The sequence below is a fragment of the Balaenoptera borealis genome (genome assembly GCF_965194805.1).
Source record: "Balaenoptera borealis genome assembly, chromosome: 4".
Lineage (NCBI taxonomy): Eukaryota > Metazoa > Chordata > Mammalia > Artiodactyla > Balaenopteridae > Balaenoptera > Balaenoptera borealis.
In genome coordinates, this window is record NC_138861.1 from 122,010,811 (window position 1) to 122,033,080 (window position 22,270).

The 22,270-nt window shown below is 34.0% G+C and overlaps 1 protein-coding gene across 1 annotated transcript in view; it reads right to left on the bottom strand.

The window, feature by feature from the left end:
• Nucleotides 1–8,438: 8,438 nt before the first annotated feature.
• Nucleotides 8,439–22,270, bottom strand: part of LOC309627594 (uncharacterized protein) — a 694,978-nt gene continuing 681,146 nt past the window's right edge. The window contains exons 14-16 of the mRNA XM_082389733.1: nucleotides 16,704–16,791; nucleotides 16,304–16,378; nucleotides 8,439–12,623 (exon numbers count right to left, since the gene is read on the bottom strand). Coding sequence (XP_082245859.1) covers nucleotides 12,589–12,623; nucleotides 16,304–16,378; nucleotides 16,704–16,791 — 198 coding nt within the window. The 3' untranslated portion in view covers nucleotides 8,439–12,588. The remainder of the gene's footprint in view (nucleotides 12,624–16,303; nucleotides 16,379–16,703; nucleotides 16,792–22,270) is intronic.

Genomic DNA, 22,270 nt, shown 5'->3' on the forward strand with positions numbered 1-22,270 from the left:
CTTTCTAACAGTTTCAGTCACAATTAGGTGAGTGACTAAGATTAGAGACCTTGAAAGAGATTTCAGAAAAACTGGTGTTTGTTATTAGGTGGGGTATTTATGAGATATTCAAACAAAGCATGGCCAGTCTCCTAGTATGGGTTGCAGTATTAGATACTGAGGGTTTTTTGAAACCTTATAATGTCCCTTTTCCAATTTGGAGGTCTCACTCTTTCCCAATAAATGCTCTAAAATTTACTAGAACCTGGGGGAGGTTCAGAATATAACCTATATTGTAATTTAGCAACTTAAGTGTCAGACTGGACAGTCTATTTAAGCAATTTCAACTAGAGTTAATAAAGTGATGATTCTTTTAGGACATCCATGGATGATCATGGTCTTCTGATGTCATCTCAGTTGGAGAATTTAAATCCTGCATTTTAATTTATTCTTTAAACTCACCAGAATATTTAGAAGCAGATATCCTAAGTCAGTCTTTGTACTCCCCATTCTTTCCACGAGGGTCGACTGAAGCAGTCATGTGGTGTGTGATGCCATACCTTCAAGGTGCCCTTCTCTCCAGGCTGTCTCAGATGATAATTTTACTAACTGCTTTATCTGCACAACATGGATAACCCTCCTCTCTTCTTCTAATTGAGATTCAAACCCAACGAGACATTGTTTTTGGTGTTTTAGAACTTTTGCTTTCATTGAAAATATATATGTCTACTTTCAGCAAAATTAATTACATTAAAGAATTTTAGGCGTTGGTATTTTTTAGTTGTTTATTATTCTATTTTAATTGATGGCATATTTGTTTGCCAAAAAGAGTTTGTTTGTAATCATGAGGTGTGATCAATTAAATTATACTCCAAGTGAAGACTTTATAAAGAGAAGATTTCCTCAATATTCAGAATGACATGGGAGTGGGGTGGAGAAAAGAAACATAGTTGTCAAAGAGATAAATTACTTCTTTAAGGCTTTACCTTCATCGATGTCCTCTCATTTTACTTTTCAGAGATCATACTCCTGAAAGTGATCTTAAAGCCCATCTTGTCTAACTCTTTAGTTTACAGCAAAAGAATCTGAGGTTGCACCTACACCCCAGTTAAACACTTCATTATATACTGTTTTATTCTCTAATGGCCTCTTGCTTGTATTACATTTCTAACAAGACTATAAGCTCTTTGATAGCTGAGGTAATTATCTTCTTTTTTGTATCTCTCTCACAGCTCTTAATACTTGTTGATTAAATGATTGATTTAATCAAGGGTGCTCTCTTTTTTATCCCTTATGCTTCCAAGATCACTGGTCGGGTCACAGATTGAAGCACTCACGGCAGAAGATATTGTTAGTATGAGAATTCTAGGTCCTTTGGATATAGTGTACTTGGTTAATAAGGTAACTACATAAAGTCAAATGACTCAATAATTAATGGAATAAAAATCAAGAGGAAGGATTACAGAAGGAATCTGTAAATTCGAACAAGCATTCGTTTTCCAAGATGGTGATTGTGATACAAATGGACTTTAAACTAGAAAGTTTAAAAATCCACTTATTATCCAAATATAAAATGTGAAATGTGTGCTTTCAAGCATATATATATATATGTGTGTGTGTATATATATATATATACAGGAAAACATATGAGAAGTCCAGCCTGATTTGCACACTTTCTGTCAATTACTGCACACAGTCAGGGTATACTTATGTCTTAAGTATTTACCAAGAAGTCATAGAAGTATAAAATGCTATCTCTTCAGAATTGTGATAACTTGTATTTCATAAATGAAAACACTGAGGCATAGAGTATCTAAGTACTTTAATATTTTGGTCAAGTGCACACATTTATTAAATAAATTTAGAATCAGTCTAAGTTGGTCATTTTAATGCTTTTCCTATCCATTATCATGTAGCTGTCCTGTATTTGATGGAGATGTTTTTATAAACACTCAACAATGTTTCAAATCATCACCCACAATTAAATTATTGGTAATTACATAAATGTGAATTTCATTTACCAGTTTGTGGAGTGCTTGAAGATAAAGATTCTGTCATTCTTTTAAACTTTCATTATGTTGGATATAAAGAATTACACGTAGTAATTGGCTAATAAATGCTTGCTAATTAAAAGAAAAAACATTAGATCACCTCTATTTAATAAATGTGTTTTTTTGTTGACAGAATTCCATCATCCTCACCACAAACTTGTGCTATCTAGTTACTCTAGTACTTGGTTGAAGCTCTAAGTAAATGACACAGTTCTGCACATAAATCCTTCCCTCGAGGTAAAAGAAAAGTCAGCAATAGCACACAACTCCTTATACAATTTATTTTAGAAGACTTCTTTCTAATCTTTCTTGCAAAAACTCTTCTAAATTCTAAGACAAATAAAATTATAGTTAATTAGAAGGTTAACTACTGTTTATTATATTTGTATATTACTTTTGGGTCAAATTTAAATGCAGGAGAATTATGCCTATGTGTGGGGAATAAACTTTCAGAACAATGGGATCTCTTGTATAAGCAATATAGACTGCTTTTTTAAACACTTTTTTTTTTTGGAAAACCAGCACATAATTTTACAATTTAGTGTATTACGTGTGGATTATGGGAAGATGGTGGAGGTGGAGACAGCAGTTTTGGGATCTTCCTGACTCCCATGTAAAAACAGAAAGATTAACTAGAGAGCAAAACCAACAACACTTGGTCAATATTTACAAAAAACTAGGTGATGAGTTATCGACCTCAAAACAAAATAGAAGTGTGAAAGAACCAACCATCAATAGTTCCAAGATCTGTTGTTAGCAGTGTCTGTGAAGGAGAAAGTAGAGGAAATCAAGTGGGTGTAGGGCTGATCTGGAGCAGGAGAACCCCAAATATCCAATAAACAGTTAATAACTGGAAATAAACGGACTGCATGGTGCACCAATGAAAATGAAGCTGAGTGGGTTTTACCCTCTTTGACCTAATAAGTGCAAGAAGTCCAGTCCGAAGGAGCTGTCTCAGGTTGCCCCCATGAGCTTTTGAAACTGACCCCCCTAGGGCTTCCTTACAGGAGAAGGCATCACATTTAAGAGAAGGTGCCAAGAATGGAATCAAAATTGAGCAGAAAAGAAGAGCAAAGGCAAAGGAAAGAAAGGATCCAGGAAAAAGTGAGGCAAGAGAACTGAACCAGGACATCTCAAAAAAAAAAAAAAAAAAAAAGCTGCCAGATATTTGGATATGGCATGAAAACAGCAGAAGAGGAAGCTCTGTAGAGTTGGAAAAGCCTTGGGGTCCTATCAGGAAAATGAAATTAATGTAAAAAGGAAAAACAGTAGAGTGTTGAGGTCAATCTCATACAAAGATATTATTTAAAAATAAAAAATGAGTATCAGGAGCAGAGTAATAATTCCTACAGTCAATGAAAATGAACCAGAAAGATTTTTTTTTTTCTTAAAAGGTCAAAATTGCAATGTACTATTTCAAAAGGAGCTAAAAAAATTGTTTTGGCTATCTCTTGACAGGTAACAAATTGTCCCAAAATATAGTGGCTCAGAACAATCATTTTACTTTGCCCATGATTTCATGGGTCAGGAATTTGGGAAAAGCTTGTCACGACTGTTTGTCTCTGATCCTTGCGGCATCAGCTAGAGCAACTGGGGCTGGAGGATGCAATTCCAAGACAGCTTCTTCACTCGCATACACGTCCAGCACCTTAATGTTCTTTGGTGCTCTGTTTCCTAAAGGAATCTCACCCTTAAGATCCTATCTATGCGGCTTGAATTTTTCACAGGTCTGAGGATAGTACAACTTCTTACACAGTGGTTTGGGGCTCAAACAAGACAGGAAGGGAAAATAGACCTTACCATCACTCCTAGCATCAACCAGAGGAGTGTCAAAGAACTTGTAGCCATCTTTAGTGCACTGCAGACATTAAGAAAATAGTAAAGGAGATGAAAGTAGGGCATAGATCAGCATTAAAAAAAAAAAACAAAAAACCTCACGACTGAGGTAATAAAAATGCAAATAGAATTAAAAATAAATGAGAAAAAGTCCCTTAAGGAATAAAAAATAAACAAGAAGGAACACAGAAACATATATTTTTTTTAAAAAATAATGCCTTATGAGAAATATATAGGGAAAAAGTAGAAACTTTTTAAGTTTCTTAAAAAAGAGAATAAAGTGACATTGAACATCTTTTCACATGCCTGTTGACCATCTGTATGCCTTCTTTGCAAAAATGTCTACTCAGCTCTTCTGCTCATTAAAAAAAAATTTCTTGTTGTTGTTCTTGTTAAGTTATATGGGTTCTTTATATATCTTGTATATTAACCCTTTACTGGATATATGATTTACAAATATCTTCTCCCATGTGATAGGTTGTCTTTTCATTTTGTTGATGGTTTCCTTTGCTGTGCAGAGGCTTTTTAGTTTAATATAGTTTAATTAAACTTTTTAGTTTAGTCCCATTTATTTTTGCTTTTGTTTTCCTTGCCTGAGAGATTGCTGAGACTGATGTCAAAGAGCATATTGTGTATGTTTTCTTCTAAAAGTTTTATGGTTTTAGGTCTTACATCCAAGTTTTTAATCAATTTTGAGTTGATTTTTGTGTGTGGTGTGAGATAGTGTTGTAATTTAACTACTTTGCATGTGGTTGTCCAGTATTCCCAACACCATTTAGTGAAGAGACTATCCTTTCTTCTTTGTATGTTCTTTGCTCCTTTATCATATATTTATTGTCCATAAATGTGTGGATTTATTTCTGGGCTTTCAATTCTGTTCCATTGATCTATGCATCTGTTTTGATGCCAATATCATGCTGTTAAATCAAAATCACAGTGCACAATCACCTCACACCCATTAGAATGGTTAGTTTCAGAAAGACAAGAAATAAGTGTTGGAGAGGATGTGGAGAAAAGGGAACCGTCAGACACTGTTTGTGGGAATGTAAATTGGTGCAGCCACTATGGAAAACAGTATGGAGATTCCTCAAAAAATTAAGAATAGAACCAGCATATGATCCAGCTATTTCACTTCTGGGTATTTATTTGAAGAATATGAAAACATTAATTCAAAAAGATACATGCACCCATATGTTCACTGCAGCATTATTTACCATTGCTAAGATATGGAAGCAAACTAAATATCCATCAACAGATGCACAGACAAAAAAGATGTGAAATACTGGAATACTATTCGGTCATAAAAAAGATGAAATCTTGCTATGTGCAGCAACATGGCTGGACCCTGAGGGTATTATGCTAACTGAAATAAGTCAGATGGAGAAAGACAAATATATGATTTTGCTCATATGTGGAATATAAAAAAAGCAAACAAACAAGCAAAGAAATCAAATGAACAAACCAAACAAAAACAAACATGTAGATACAGAAAACAGAGTAGAGGTTACCAGAGGGTAGATGGGAAGGAGGATGAAATAGGCAAAGGGGGTCAACTGTATGGTGACAGATGGAAACTAAATATTTGATGGTGCGCACACTGTAGTGTACATAGGAGTTGAAATATAATGTTGTACACATGAAACAACGTGAGGAAAAATAATATGGAACTTCACCATGAGTAGACATCCAGGAAATGTAGACTAAAAAAAAAAACACTAATTTAATCTTAAATTTATTAACAGAAGCAGAGAGTTAAGCAATAAATTGAAATTATTTCTTCTGTTTCTTGCACTGGTCAGAACTCATACGGAGTCCAGGGTTATAGGGAAGGGTATTTATGAGACATCGAAAAACAAAAAACTTTCCAAATCATCAATACCTGAAAGGATTTTACATCTGAAATTGTGAGAAAATGAAATTGTTTATTTTGGAGAAGAGAAAAATTAAGGAAAACAAAATTGTTGTTTTCAAGCACATATAGTCTGTCATGTAGATAAGAAATTAGAATTCCTTTGAGTAATTCCTAGGGCAGGGACAGAATTGAGGTTGCAGAAAGACCAGCTATGGGATCTTTGGCAAATTCATCTCCTGAACACTCATGGCCTCTGCTTTCACAGATATAAAATTTAGGAATTGATCTCATAGATCTCAATGTGTAAGACTAGCACAGTAGAAAAATGTGTAGGCTACACTTAGACGGATTTCTGTGACTCTATGATTCTAAGCATTTTCTACCAGTTAAAACCTGTAGGTCATGTTGTGAGGTGGTAAGTTCCATTACTGGGAATATTTACCCAGAACTCATTATAAGGAACTTGTATTTGCTGGATGTTGAGACCAAACTGCCTTTAAGATCTTCTCCAGGTCTCTGGAGCTGTGACTGGGTAAGGTTTCTGCCCCTGTGGAATGACGAGGTGCCTGTGAAGTCACTAACGAACTTGTGCTGGCTGATGCCAGTGTGCCAAGCAGGTTTCAGGACCAGAGGAAGGGAGAAGTGGCATATTTGAGTTTCCATTGTGCTTACGACAGGTGCCCCACTTGTGTTTGCAAAGTCATAAAAAGTCGTTGGTGTTCCGCTTAACAAATGGTTGATATGCTATTTGATAGAAATTGGTGGTGGGAGTTGCAGGAAGAGAAGGTGCCAGTGATGAGGACTCAGGTTTTTTCAGACTCAAGGAGTCACTGAGTTGCACTTAGAACATTGCCAAATACATAAAAAGCATTCAAATTCAATTAATATTAGTAGTAGTATTGTTGGGAGTAATTATGTGCATTATAATTTGATAATGTATATCACAACTATTAAGAGCTTGGATTTTTTGTCGTTAGACCTGGGTTCAAAATTTTACTCGTACAAATAAATAACTTCTCTGAGCCTCAGTTTTCTCTTTTGTAAAATAAGAAATAATAATTCCAAGTTTAAATTGTCTGTAAGAGTATAAAATATACAGTGAATATAGAGTTCTCAGCCCTATATCCTACGTGCCAGATAGCTGTCTGCTTCAAATATCCATAGTGTAAAATTGTTTCTGGGAGGCAGCTATAAGCCAGGAGCTCTAATTTAGAGATGCCTCACATCCAGTGAGATCCTGGCACTAGATCTTGCAACAGGGCAAGAACAGAAGTGGTAAGGACTTGTCAGAAGACTAGTGCCCTTCTCCATGCTCTCTGCCCCCCTTCTCTGCCTAGGCGCAGAGCACTAAGAGATCCTAGCCTAGAGAATTATTGGAGCCTTTAGTTTTTAGGAGCTTGAAAGCCTGCGTAACCACAAAAAAGCCACCCATTAGCCAGGCACCTCTATACTGAAATGTGATGTGAGAAAAAATAAACCCCTATGGTGTTATACCCTTGAAATCTCGAATATTATTTGTTACAGCAGCTAAAATTATTCTTGTTAATATCCATCAATGATAGTAAGTATTCAACACATTATAATATTTGTTTTAATCAGCATGTCTGATAGACTCTGGAAAATATTAAGTTTTTAATAAATATTAGAATTATTCTTTTAGTTATCTCAATGAAAGGATGATGTAGAGAAATAAGATGTGAATTATGCCTTACATTCTGTTCTAATGCCAAAGCTAATAATACTAAAATGTATTGTTTTTACTATTTATATATTAACTTTATTGAGACAACTAACAGTAAAATGGATTCATATCTTTACTTCCTGTTTAGTGTCTTCCAGATCTACTTTCCAGAATGAAGACATAATAATTTCTCACTGATCAAATGTCCCTTCTTTACTTCATATAATAATAGTTCAAGTTCTCCTTGTATATAATACATATGTAGGGCAAGTGAGTGTTTTAAGTATCATCTCATTTTTTATTATGATTAAAACCACAAAAATAATGCTTAAAAAATATTTATAAACTACACTTGTATGAGTGGGCACCCTTTGCAAACTGTGTAAAAGCAACAGTCCTAGACAGCAAAATAGGCAAGAAATAGAAATGAATTAAAGATGGCTTGTAAAGAGATATGAATGAGGGAGTGACAGCAGAGTATAGGAGAACATGGATCATGCTGAAACTTTAAGTGAGGCATTAGGCCATACTTGTGTCGCCAAAAATATATATTTAAGAGGTATGTTTCTCAATCAGAAAAACAGTACATTCACTATAGATGTGACCACATATGTTAAATCCCATCTTCTTAAGCTAGTTATTCAGAGTGAATGCTGAGACCAATTTACTTTAATTAGGCAAAGTAAAATGATGACTTAGAATACAAAATGTTAATGTATTAAAATATTAATAAACTCAGAAAATAAAATTATATAGTATTTATCACATTGTTTCTTAACAAGTTAATGATCAGTTAAAGAAGAGACCTAGGGTATATATACTGAATTCCTAATTGTTTAAACATCTCTCATTAAATACTGAATTATATGACTCAAATTTGAAGCATTAAATTGCCACTGAATAACTGACATATGATAGAGTTTCTATATATTTTCACATATAATTAGAGGTTGTATAAAATACATTAACACGTTAGTCATGGAATTGTAATATGATTGGGCCATTTTGATGTCCCACTCCCTTTTTGGGGTTTTTTTAATTTATTTTTGTGAAATTTACATAGGGGAGATTAGGCACAATCAGACAACAACTTGATCCGTTGAAGAATTAATAGGCCTTTTATTTTGTTAGTTCATAATGCGTAGTCTAAGAATGAATCAATCAATATAACTCTCTTAACTAAGAAAGCACAGTATAAAGATATTAACCCTGCTTAGAAATATATTGTGAAATGGATGCTGTAAATCCACATTAAAAATAACAATAATAGTATCTCTGTGAATCCATTTACTCTTTTACCAACAACTTGCTTTTTCAGTTATTGTATTTGCCACCATATATTACACATTGCAGCAAATATCAATATTAGAATTATTATATGTGTTTGTTGATGACCATCATGTCTTCTGTTAAAATATATCGATTCATTGGCTCAAAATTGTAATTTACCTTTTCACTGAGAATTGGTATTTGACAATGCATATTTCTTTTCTACCTCACACAAAAACTTTCCTGGGAATTTGAAATAAAAATAAACATGCACTTGTGCATAAAATTAAATGTATCCTAGAAACAATTTGTGATTTTACTGAAGAAGAGCAGAAACTATGTTTTGGTCTTTTTTCAAAATACTCTTTACTATAAGATCTAGCTTTTTAAATGATTGATTTTAGCCAATCAACTTAGAAATTCTCCCTCTGTTTGTTGGTAGTGTTTAAATAAGTAGTGAAACAAAGGTGTGCTTATTTATATGCAGTGTAATTAGTAAGCACAGAATTGCTGAGAACTGATACTGCATCAGAGACGATAAAGAAATTGAGCAGATTCAGGTCTGACTCTTTCAGATTTGAAATGTTACCACGTTAGCCTGTGTACTAAGTCCATCTACAAGTCAAAGCTTTCTCATATTGTCAGAGTGGAAGAAAGTCTCTTACATGTGTAGGTGTACATTTGTTGAGTGAATAAATCCATCACTTAGGAAGCTTACCCGTTCAGGACCTAACTCAGTAAGCACATCCCCAGAAAAACAAAAAAGAATGATGATAAAATAGACTTTTCTATGTAACTTTTATTAATCTTCACTAAAATCTTAACATGTGAATGATGGATACTTTTATTCCTTAATTTCTCTTTTGTGGTTTGACATAGAGCTTGAAATCATCCATACACTTTCAACGAATGAATCTACAGCGTGGTATTTTCTTCATCAGCTCACAAAGCAAAGCATATTATCTGGCGTTTCATTCTTACCCCTGAGAAAAGCCCAGAAAATTGACACAACTGCAGGGTGCTGATCACACTTTGTTCTTATAGGAAGAGAAATACGCTATTTGTTTTTACATTTTCCAAGCTGTCTAGGGAGTAAAACTGCCGCCAGTACATATGGGCTTAGTCTCCCACGTCCATCTTATGGGTGTCACCTGCTAAGGTGAGGAGTCTGGAATAGCACAGACACATTATGTATGGGTGGCCTTTTGTTTACAGCAGACAAAGCCAAAATCCTCGGGATTACCTGAAGATATCGTATAACACACAAGATGGAGTTACTATTATTCTCCTCTAAGACATATAGTGTTTCCCCTGGGCAGAGGAAAGAACGCACAGCCAATCGTATGAAGACAGAACCCATTAAAGATTTATGCAAGCCTGAATTACTTGGCTTTAAACTATTTTCTTTTTTCCCTCTTTCTTTTTCTCCTTTTTTCTTTAATAAGAGGGGCATTTCTTCCTGAACAGCAAAGCTGATGTAGATAGTATCACTGGTAATCCTAGGCTTAAGCACAGAGCTTCTAAATGGCTGGAATTAGGCTGGAAGATGGGGCTGTTTGATTTCCCTTCCTTTTTGTTTCTGTTTTCAAGGCTCTGTCACCAAATGTCCCACTAAACTAGCATTTATGTGGACTTGGGGCCTCAGTGTGTAAGTTTCCTTTTAAGCATAGTCAATGAAACAGCTTTGAAGCTGTTGAACTGTGTAAATGTTATATTAACATTTTCTCTCGCAATTATAGACATTTACATGGTCTTGTTGAAATAGCGCTTTCAGAGGGAAGAAAAAAATACCAGAAGTGAAGGTACACAATGACACAATGAAATGAAAAAGCAGCAGTGTGCTCTATTTATTTAGTTTCTGAAATAAATAATTTTGACTTTTAATTTACACTTCTCTAAGATGGTGGTTAAGAATAGGCAAACAAAGGATACTATGAGAAATAATTTCATTTTGTTCCTTTGTTACATTAGATCATTTAATTTCTACTTGGTTTGCATATGGAGATTTGGCCAATGCACCCCGTTCTTTAAATTTGCGAACTAATAACAAGGACTTAGGAAGCTCATTCTAAAGTCCTAAGACTCATGGATGATGATTCAAAAATTATGAGACTACAAGTAGTTGTCCAGTTATAAGAAGAAGGGCAAACTGAGTAAAGACATTAATCCAGAGCATTCCCAACTATCCATGTCCCTATTTAACAGAAACCATAATGTGTTTTCAAATTGAAAAGTGATTTGAATCATCCCCAAACTACCACATGTGTGATCTTTTCTCTGCACACAGTCCGATGAACAGATTAGGAAAGGGAAGATATAATCACTTAGACTCTAAGGAAATATTTTACCAGTCTAATTTTGGTTCCTCTCTGTCTACAGAGCAATCATTTATGGATGCACAGTATCAGTACAATTCACAGTCAAATTATCTCCTTTCACATTGGTACTACTAAATGTATTTTCTCTAAAGATCAATAGTTGTAATCTTCACACTGTACCATAGGATTCTTTGCTATTGCTAGTCTTCTGTTCAATGATAGACTTGTTTTATTGTGTATAAAAATATATATACTCCTTGTCTTTGCACGAAATCAAATCAAAGAGCCTGTCCGTGATGGAACCGTTGCTCAGCAACTGTGATCTCTCCACTGGTCTGACCGCTGCTCTCTCCAGCAGGGCAGATATGCAAGATGGACAGATGCATTGATCCTCACACCGTATTAGATTGTGTTACATGCATTTCAGAAGCTGATAGCAGTAATCTTGTATGTCTCTGTCTACACATCATTGAACTTTAACAGTCAAACTTTGAAAAGTACCTAGTTACATAAAGACTTTCTATAATTTCGATATCTAATTGATTTTCAGTTTTAAAAATTATGTTCTGGAGAATCTACAATGGTTGGTGTTCATGTGATCTCTAAACATAGATAAGATTATGTTAAAATACACGAACAAATATTTTTCTATAGTACTTTTTTTTCATATCATCCTACTTGATAATCCAAGTGCTAGCTTCCACCATGGTAATATGCCTCTTCTCTCCTAAGAAACACTCTTAATTGGAATTAAAAACTTGGTGTTCAGGCATTATATGAAAAAGTTGAATCACAATTTATGGCAAAAGATGTTCTTGGAATCCAATTCATTATCCGATAAGGAAGCTGAGAATGATTAAATGCATGTCTGTAAAAGAGTCAAAATTAGAATTATATATGTTAAGATATTAACCATACAAAATGTTCTTTTTGATGTGCATCTTCAAAAAATAAAATTTCAGATTGAGCACATTTTAAATTTAAACTTATTTTATAAAACAGTAATGTTAATACCATTAATTATAATTTAATGTCATATCTGTTTATATGATTATAAAATATGTTCATATTTTAAAAAGGAAGAATAGAATGATTGAGTGAACTCATTTTAATCTGATAAAGTAACTTAGTCCAGTTCTGATATTTTTCGAAATTTTTTTTCTACTTGACGACTTACCAGGAAAAGCACTGCTTTGTCCAGCAAATTAATCTACCTGGAGACACATTCAATTCTTTCTTTAAAATAAAAAAATCATAAAATTTGACCTTGAGACATTAACACGTTCAAATTTTCCTTATTCATTTGCAGAAGTGGTTCCACAGTTTCAGATTATTTTTTCTTTGTAGATAATGTGCCATTTAATATAAACTTAGATATCTTTTAAATACCTGAAATCTGAAAAAGCAAACTCAAGGAACTAAAGGTAAAAGTTGACAGTATAAAACCTTTTTGAAACACAGAATGGTGTTTTATTGAGAGAAAATTCATAAAGTGATAAAGATCGGTCAGAGTGAAAACATTTTCCAAGTTGATGATCCATTAATAATTTGAGAAAAGACCAAAATTTAAGGATCAGTTTTGTTTGATCAATAAAACTAATTTCAGCAGCAAGCACCTATCTGAGCACACCAACCATCTGAAACATAAACAAAAAACAGAATGTAAGCAAAAATGTCCAGTAAGAATCCAAAAGAAATTCACAAATCCATGCATTTACAAATTTTTTCATCTAGTTTTATTGAGATATAATTGACATTCAGCACTGTGTAAGTTTAAAATGTACAACATAATGACTCAACTTACATACATCATGAAATGATTATCACAATACATTTAGTGAATATCCATCATCTTTTTAAAAAATATTTATTTATTTATTTGGCTGTGCCGGGTCTTAGTTGCAGCATGCAGGATCTTCTCTGCGGCTGTGGGATCTTTTTTTCAGTTCTGGCATGCGGGATCTTTTGTTTTTAGTTGCGGCATGCATGCGGGATCTAGTTCCCTGACCAGGGATCGAACCCGGGGCTCCCTGCATTGGGAGCGCGGAGTCTTAACCGCTGGACCACCAGGGAAGTCCCGTATCCATCATCTTTTATAGATACAAAACTAAAGAAGAAGAAAAAATATTGTTTTTCTTAGGTCTTACTCTCTTAACAATTTTCATATATAACATACAGCAGTGTTCATTATGTTAATCATATTGTACATTACAGCCCTAGTACTTATTTATAACTAACAACTTGTACGTTTTGATCATCTTCATCCAATTCTCCCTCCCCTTCCCCACCTCTGGTAACCACAAATATGATCTCTTTTTCTATGAGTTTGTTTGTTTTTTAAGTGTAACTGACCTACAATGCTACGTTAGTTCCTGGTGCACAACATAGTGATTTGATACCTCTATACATTACACAATGATCACCACGATTAGTCCAGTTACCATCTGTCACCACACAAAGATATGACATTATAATTGACTATTCCCAAAACTGTACATTTTATCCCCGTGACATTTATTTTGTATAAAAAATGTTCTTTATATGTATAAGAATTTCACATTTCTCTTCAGAGTCCATTTACTCTTATGTTACATTCAACTCTAATAAGCTTGGTGGTATCAGTTGCAAGAAATAAAAAGGGTAAAGAGTAGCTGTATATTACTAGTGGCACTGAATGTCAATTGTCTGTTAGCAGAAGGCAAAAAATTTTTTTAAAAATAGATAGATAAATAGATAAATTAATTAAAGACAATACACAAATTGCTTGGACCAGATTGATTAACTGTGGAGACTGTGAAAAGTAGGTGAATTCTGGATCCATTTGGAAGGTTGGGCCCTTGGGATTTCTTGAAACATTGGATCTGTGATGTGAGAAAAAAGTCAAGAATGATTCCCCAATTCTTTTTTGCTGACCCTTAGAAGAAGAAAGTTAAAGCCAAATGACATAGGGAAGGAAAAATTGTGTGAAGTCACCAAGGAGAGAGAGTAGATAAAGAAGACAGGTAAGGTCAAGGAGTATGTCCAAATATTCACGGGTTATTTAAAACCATGACTTTGGATCATAAAAAAAAAATTAAATGATATTTGTTACTGGTATATGTATAAATGATATACATGGTTTCTCACTATGTATGCACTTACATGAATGTAACTATCTGATTTTAGGAAAAAGAGAAATATAAAAAAAAGGTAAACTTTAAATAATCTAGGCTATTCGGTCTGACATTCTACTAAATGAGCCTATATCCAAGGGTAAAGTTTAGATGAAAGAGATAAATTTGCCATTCCTTCAATCAGTTACATTTGTCCTGTCTCTTGTGTCCTTGTAGTGTGGGTTTCTCATGATGTACATTTAAGTTTTTTGTTTGTTTGTTTTTTATATAACATAAACCTTAAATAAAAGGCTGTTTGTATAATATGAACCTTAAATATACCTAGAAGTCACTTCAAACTTATAGCTTGACATTATGAAGAGATAGTAAATTACTCTTCAATAGAAATGTATATTTGGCCACATATACTGTTCTTTACCTTCAACTTAATGGACTTTCAAGAATAATTTTGATCATATTAATTTTTGCATTATAACTTTTTACCTTACAAAGAAGTCCAATATAAAATGAGGCTCTATGGTACATATTTTTAAAAACAAGGACACAGATTAGCATTTTAAATAAAATTATATAACAGTAGGTTCCAGGTTTCAAAGTTTTGGTGCTACAATGAGAACTTCAGCTATTCTGAATTTAAATGAGCCAAGTCTTGAATTTCAAATTACTTAGTTTAACTACATGTTCATCATTATAATGAAAATGTATCAGTTTAACTTTCGGAATATGAGTCATAAGTACGTAGGATGCTGCTTTCAAAATTCCATTTTTTAAAATTCAGTATTATGTTTTTTTCCTATAGTTTTATTTTCTAATTTCTCCTGTGGCTGCAAATTTGTAGAAGTGTTTTCTGTCACTTCTCTCCCTCTCTCTCTCATTTTCAATCTATTGACATTTTCAGTGGTCATCTTTCTCTTAAGTCCAATATTAGGTGATCACAAATTTCTTGTATTTTGAAAGTAAATAGACAATTATATATCAATAAGAAAAAAAGGGAAAGACAAATACAATCATTACTATTGTGGGAGTCGGAATGATCTTACATCAGGCTTGGCAATGACAATTTATTTCATAAAATTTTTGAAGGATAAAATTCAGTTTAACCCAATCCAAACAAAATTTACTGAGAACAGATTATGGCCAAGAAAATTATTAGCTTTCACAAAAAGACACACAAAACATTTTGAAAAAGACATTTATCTTGTCCTCTTAAGGTTCTTAAGATCAAAGACAGAAATGTACAGACATGACTGTTTCACAAAGCAAACAAAGACCAAACCTGAAAAATACTAAGAGAGGTTTGATTATAATGAAAGCATTAAAATCTGTGAATAGGTATGTGTTATGCTAGGGTAACGAATACCAGATTCAGACAATAACACATAATGTTTTTCCAAAAGCCAAACACAGAAAAAAAAATGTGCAGACTATTTTTAAATAACTAAAATACTTTTCCTTACTACTTTTTGTATATTGAGATCCATGTTAGGGAGGGTAATTCTGTTCTCACGATTTAAATTACAAATGAGAAAAACTAGCGCCCATCTGGGCATTCCTGAAGGGCAGCAAAATTGAAGCAGCTTTCAAATCCTTCCCTTGAACTAGAAACGAGGTTGCAGACCATGTTACCAGGCTAGGCGGCTCACAGTGAGTACCAGCGTGCATGCCCAGGCGCTGAGAAAGGAGGAAATGTTCACAAAACGCAACTTTTTCAAGTACTTCTACCCAACAATCCTCCTAACCTCATCACCACTTCATAAGCTTGGCTCCAAACACTTTCAACTACTACTGCCCCCCGCAGTTATGCAATATTTCCATGACTGTCATACACTTATTTCTTTGTGTAGAATGTTCTTTCCACCTTCCTCCACAGTAGATATCTGTTGTGCTTGTTTTTTTGTCTTTTTATTTTGTGGGGGGTTTTTGGCTTTTTTTCCCCCTGCCCAGCATCTGTTCCTCTCTGAAAACAAACTTCAATTTGCCTTTGGGACACAATGCCTCCCTCTCTTCATCCGTGTGGCTCAGATGTGGTTAATCCAGGCCTCCACATACGTGCCACCCAAATGCTAAGCATGAGCATGTGTTCCTAGCTTTATATTCCTTTCCTCTGGTGAGTGGGTAAGAACTAGATATTCATACAATTTAAACCAACAAGCAGCAAGCTCAGGGCTTTTGCTAGGAGGACTGGAAAGAAAACATAATCTTACCTCTGGGGGTCGTGATCAGGTAGGATGGAAGGCTGGGCTTCTGGAGTCCATCTTGCTCCATAAGACAGAGTTTGCCTGACAAATTAAGCCAATAAAAAAAGAAAACTAAGAAAAAGAAAACAAAGGTATGGAAAAGGACGGATTCTTGATTTATATTTGGTTGAACCCTTGGATTTGTCATTCATGTGAGCTGACACAGTCCCCTTCTTATTTAACCAGGGTTTGTTTCAAGTTTCTGTCACTTGTAACCAATTCATTAGTCTGTTCTAACTTTAAATCCCCTCACCATCAAAGGCTCTACAAGCTGAAGAAGTCTTCCCTGATTCCTCATTCTAGTTTAGGAGACTGTGCTGCCACAGATCCCTGAGGAGCTTTATGCTTTCACTCATCACACTCTTACCTTCTTCACTGATTAATTCTTTGTCTTCCCAGCTATGCTGTAAACTCCATGAAGGTGAGGAAGTAGTCTTATTTGTGTTTCTTTTATCCTAGATACATATTAAGGAATCAATAAACATTGGTTGATTAAATGAATGAAATGAAGGGGTCATAGAAAGAGGCATCCAAAATATCTTGGGTATGAGGTTTTTATGCAGAAATCCAAGATGTGAACTGAAAAGCATATGAAATCACTGTGAAGTTTTAATAAGTTGATGGGATGTGTAGTGTATTAGCTGAGAGAGATTGCCTAAGCCTGTAGAATTATCATCAGGGATAGTTTCATGGAGGTTACTGAATAAGAAGCTAACTTTTGTCAGCTAGAAGATCAACATTTAGAGAATATAAAGAAACAGTGTAATTTTTAAAAGACTGCAACTATAAATATTACCAAACCAAATTTGGGTCAGCCTGCCTGATGCTCAGCAAAGCCAATCTACTGACATCAGGTTGTGGTGAAAGAAGGTTCAGTGTCTATTGCAGGACCAAGCAAAGAGAATGAGCAGCTCATGTTCAAAAGACCCAAACTCCTCAATGGCGTTTAGGGAAGGGATTTTAAAGACAGTGGGAGGGAGAGGGTCACAGGGTGTGTGATCAGCTCCTGCACAATTCTCTGATTGGTGATGGTGAGGTAGGGTAACAGGGTGATGTCTTGGGAATCTCAACCATCAACCTTCTGGTTCTAACCCATCTGGGATCTGTGTGTTGGTGGTCAGCATGCAGTTAACTTCTTCCACCTGGTGGGGATTTTAGTATCTGCAAAACAATTCAAGTATATGACTCAGCATAATATCTCTAGCCCTTGAGGAGGAACTAAAAGCGCTTGACTTTGTTTTATGGCTGAACTATTATTATTTTGCCTTGCTTGAGTGTTTTACTTTGTTTCTACATTTTCTCACTTCTCTGGTGAATCTGCTTTTTGGAAATTGGGGAAGGCCTAGGAAGCTAAAACTTTTCTATAAACAAGTGGCAGGTCAGGTCAGGGACACTATTGAGGGTTGTGGTGGTGTCTGTCCCTGGGAAGGCCCCACAGGGTTCTGCTGGGTTTCATAAATAAAAGAACAATAGATACAACAAGTTTTAACTCCCCAATTTACAAAGTTCAACTTCTATTTGTAATGAATCCATGCAGTAACAAAAAGTAATTGATACTCAAATGGAAGGGCTAGTGCCCACAGGAACTTTGCTTTCCCTCCTGCTATTTCATTTACTCAGGATTTTTATCCTCTACTCTTCCATAATTTCTGTTTCTCCCGAAATGCTCAGGGGCTTATTTAATCCTGACACCATCCATTGAGACAGATCCTATTATTTCATATTTTTGTAGATGGTGTAAATAAAGCAAAGAAAGACTAATTAACTTGACTATGATCATACATTAATAAATTGAGGAACTTGGATTTAAACACACTCAATCTGACTACGGAATCTGGATTTGTTACTATATAAACTACATGGCTTCTTACTCTTTACATCTTCAGCTGTGGTTGTGTTCCTTTTTCCTTTCCTAAAGTCTATTATTTACATCTTTATTCTTTATGTCTTGATCAATCTTACCAGAGGTTTGTCAACTTTAGTAGTTTTTTCAAGCATCTACATTTGCTTTTTTCAGACTTTTCATTGTATATTTGCTTTCAGTAATTTGTTTTACTTATTTGTTTCATCTTTATAATTTCTTTCCTCCTAAATTTTTCGGCTGAGGTGATTCTGATGTTTTTCTGTTCCTAAGTTCTTAAGATGGTTCCTTAGTAAATTAAAGTTAAGGCGTTCTCTCTTTCTGCTTTATGGATTCATGGTATATATGTTTTTTCTAAGTATTTCACCTCTGTGCCGTTAAGTTTTGAAATATAGGGGTTTTGTTACTATTCTATTCTAAAAATGTTTCATTTCCAATATGAGTATTCTTTCATCTATAAGTTGTTTTAAAGTATGTTTCTAAATTTCTAAACATGGCTTGTTTCTATTTGGCTTTGTTTATGTTTTTTTGTTGTTTAATTTTAACTTAATTACTTTGTGTTTAGAGAATATGACTGCCATGTTGTTGAGTCTTACTTTATAGCCTATCACGTGTTCAAAATTTAGTACAGTATGTATTTGAAAATAATATGTGCTTTGCAGTTACTGAAGGAAAATTTCTATGTGACTTACTTAAAGCTAACTGTGTTGATTAAAGCTTCTACAGTCTTATTGATATTTTTGTCTGCTTGATCTGGGTTTGATTGTTTTTAAAATCTTCCACTATGACTGTGGAATTGTATGTTTTTCTTTGTAGTGCTGTCATTTTTGCTTTATTTATTTTAAGACTGTTCTTCATTGCGTAAGAGATTAAAACTTTTATATCACCCTGGTAAATTGACCGTTTTATCATTATTTTTGACCCTCCTTATCACTAGAAATGTTTATGTAATCTAAAAATCTATCTTGTTTCTAATAATTATGGTTACATAAGCTTTCCAGAAGTTATATACTCCATTATTCTTCTTTTAGTAGTTTCAATAGACATTAAAATGTGAATTTAACTCATTCAGGTTTAAAGTTAATCAGTTTGTTTACTCCTCTTGTAAACAGTCAAACACCTCCTCACTATGTATATTCACTACTACCTTGTAATTTAGTTAATTTTAAGCTACAGTTAATATTATTATTAGTTAAAAAAATCAAAATTTATTTACATTAACATTTTTATCACCTTTCTTTTCCTTTATTTCTTCTTGCTTTTCAGACTATTATCTAGGAACATTAAAGATGCATTACATATATCATTAAATATTTTCTTTAATGGGATACTGCCAGTTACAAACTCTCAATTTTGTTTATTCAAAAATATCTTTGAGTCATTCTTGTCCTGTCTAAAGAGATATTTTCTATATAATGAATTCTAGATTGACAGTTATCTTCTCTCACCATGGTAAAGATATCAATCCTCTTTTCTGGCTTCCATGTTCCTACTATAATTAATTCTCAGTGTAATTTTCTTTCTTTCTCCTCGATTTAGATTTTGCATTCTTGATTTAGGTATCTAAGTGGGAGATGACCAAGAGTCTCTATCTAATTTCAGAAATACAAGCTATGTGTATGGAAAGACCAGTTATTTCTGTTTTTTCTCTAATCCAAGGTTTCTCTGCCTTGGCACTATTGACATTCTGAACCACATAATTTTTTGTTGTTGAAGACCTCCTGTACACCAAAGGATATTCAGCAGCATCTCTAGCCTCTACTCACTAGATGCCAGTAGCACACCTCTTCCACTCCCTGAGTTGTGACAGACAATAATGTCTCCAGACATTGCCAAAATCCCCTTGGTGGGAGGGGAGGAAGGGCAGCTAGATTTCCCCTAGTTGAGAACTGCTGCTCTAATCCAAAAGGACCTTGTAGTTAGGAATGATTCCTTCTAAATGTTCACATTAAGTTGATTTTCCACTCTAATTTACAAAATTGTGAATTTTTATATTTTTGTGCCCTTATAGATATTAGGGAAAATAAAGAGTGGTTGTATAAAATCAAATAGTGAAATGCTATTTTAAATCAAAATAGCAAAAATTTTTACCATGATTTTTAAATTTAAAGAGTTACTGATATTGTCACTGAATTGCATATATACCCAATGGTAAATGCTTAAAGGCTGATCTAGACAACAGAAAATGAGATGTAGCAAGGCAGATTTATAGCTCGTATTTTTGTTTTTTCCTGGTACGTTTCAGTCACTACAAAAACTATAATAGCTCACAGGCTTTTGTATATAAATAGTTTAAATATTCTTCTTTGCATTTTAGAGTACTCTAATACCGGCACAAAATGTGTTTTTAAGGATGCACATCATGCACTTATCAACAAAGTAGAAAAATAAAGTGGAAAAAGTATTCGGCAAACTGGTTCTAACTAGTTTGTTAATTTCACAATTGGGCAGGAATTGGACAGGAAAGACTCTAGTGTACTCTGGCAAAGGGAGCTACTAAAGAAAATAAAGTTTAACAGATCGTATTTTCCTCTCTGAATCACATTTAAATACGTATGTTTCCAAGTAGAATGCTAGGATGAGTGTCATGGAGTTTCATGACCCACTCTTCTTCTAATAAATGTAAGACTAAAGTTCTGACTCCCTAAAAAACAATGAGTGCTTTTATGACATTTTTCTCAACTTTTCGAGGATTTTATGCATCAGTAATGTTGCCTTCACTTTCAAAGGAAGACCATGACAATGACATCAACTAGTGAGGCGAGGCCCTGCCTGAAAAATAGCAATTGTGAATTACAGTAAATTCTTTAGACAAATGCAATTATTTACTCTGAAAAACTGTTAACTGGATATGGATTACCAAAGTATTACGTGGCTGATTCCTGTACACTGTGACAAATGAAGAGATAAAAATGATTTCTAAACGACAGATCCTTAATATATGAATAATTGTTTTTTCTGAAGTACTTGAAAATGATTAAAGACAGTACCTTCTCTTACAAAGCTTAAACATTTCCCTGAAATCTTAAACTCAAAAAAACTTCAAAAGATGTGTGTGTGTATATCTGTATATATATATCATCACCATCATTTTACAAACAAGGGAACTAAAGTCCTATGTTGAGCAGCAGAAATTATACTAGAACATATGTTCTCATTTCCATATTAGCTGTCTGTCTACCTCACCATGTCTTCCCTGTAATATTTATTTGCTTAGGAAAAGTTTTGTATAAATGCACAAAAAATGTAAATTTCATTATCATTTTTGTCCATGTTATCTTAAATTCCTTTTTCGTAGTGACAAAATTTTTTTAAAGTTTTCTTATAAGCCTAAATATGTAAAGGCAAAATAAAAACATATTCAGTAATAAGCAGCATATATACCAAGATTAATAAATAGCTACAGTTTTCTACAAAGATCAACCCCCTAAATCTCTCTGTTTAAAAAAGTTTTACAACTTCTCGTTGCTTAAAATAAAACCTAGATTTTTTTTTTCAACTAGGCTTTAGTCCTATAGGCAGGATAAAAGGAGCAAAGACACTGAAGTAAAAAACAAAACAATACAAAACAAACAAACAGAAAACATGGAGTGTGTTCAAGAAATAGAATCAAGGTCAAGATCAGAGTCCCCAAGGAGTACCAAGGAGTAGTTCCACTTCTTTGATCATCTAACTGTAATTATCATCCGCCAGGCCTGTGTCTTCCACTTGTGTCTCACTCGCACTTGGAACAATGTCTTGAGTGTGTGAGGAACTTAATATATGACTGCTGAATGGAAGGATTCTGGAAATAAGTCATGTAATAATTAGATAAATGCTGGTTTATAAGACTATTTTCACATTCTGGTTTCTGAGAGCTAGGGTGGAAAAAGTAACAACAACAAAACTGCAAAGGCTTTATAATTAAACATATGAATTTATATACTGAAAAAAAAAAAGATTCACCAAGATATATCTCTAATCTACCTCCTGAATCTTATCTCCCAATGCTCACCTTGTACATTTCAATAAAAGTAAACAACTATTTACATCTGGTATTTTTCCTTTGTCTTTTCTCAATTGAAACGTTATTT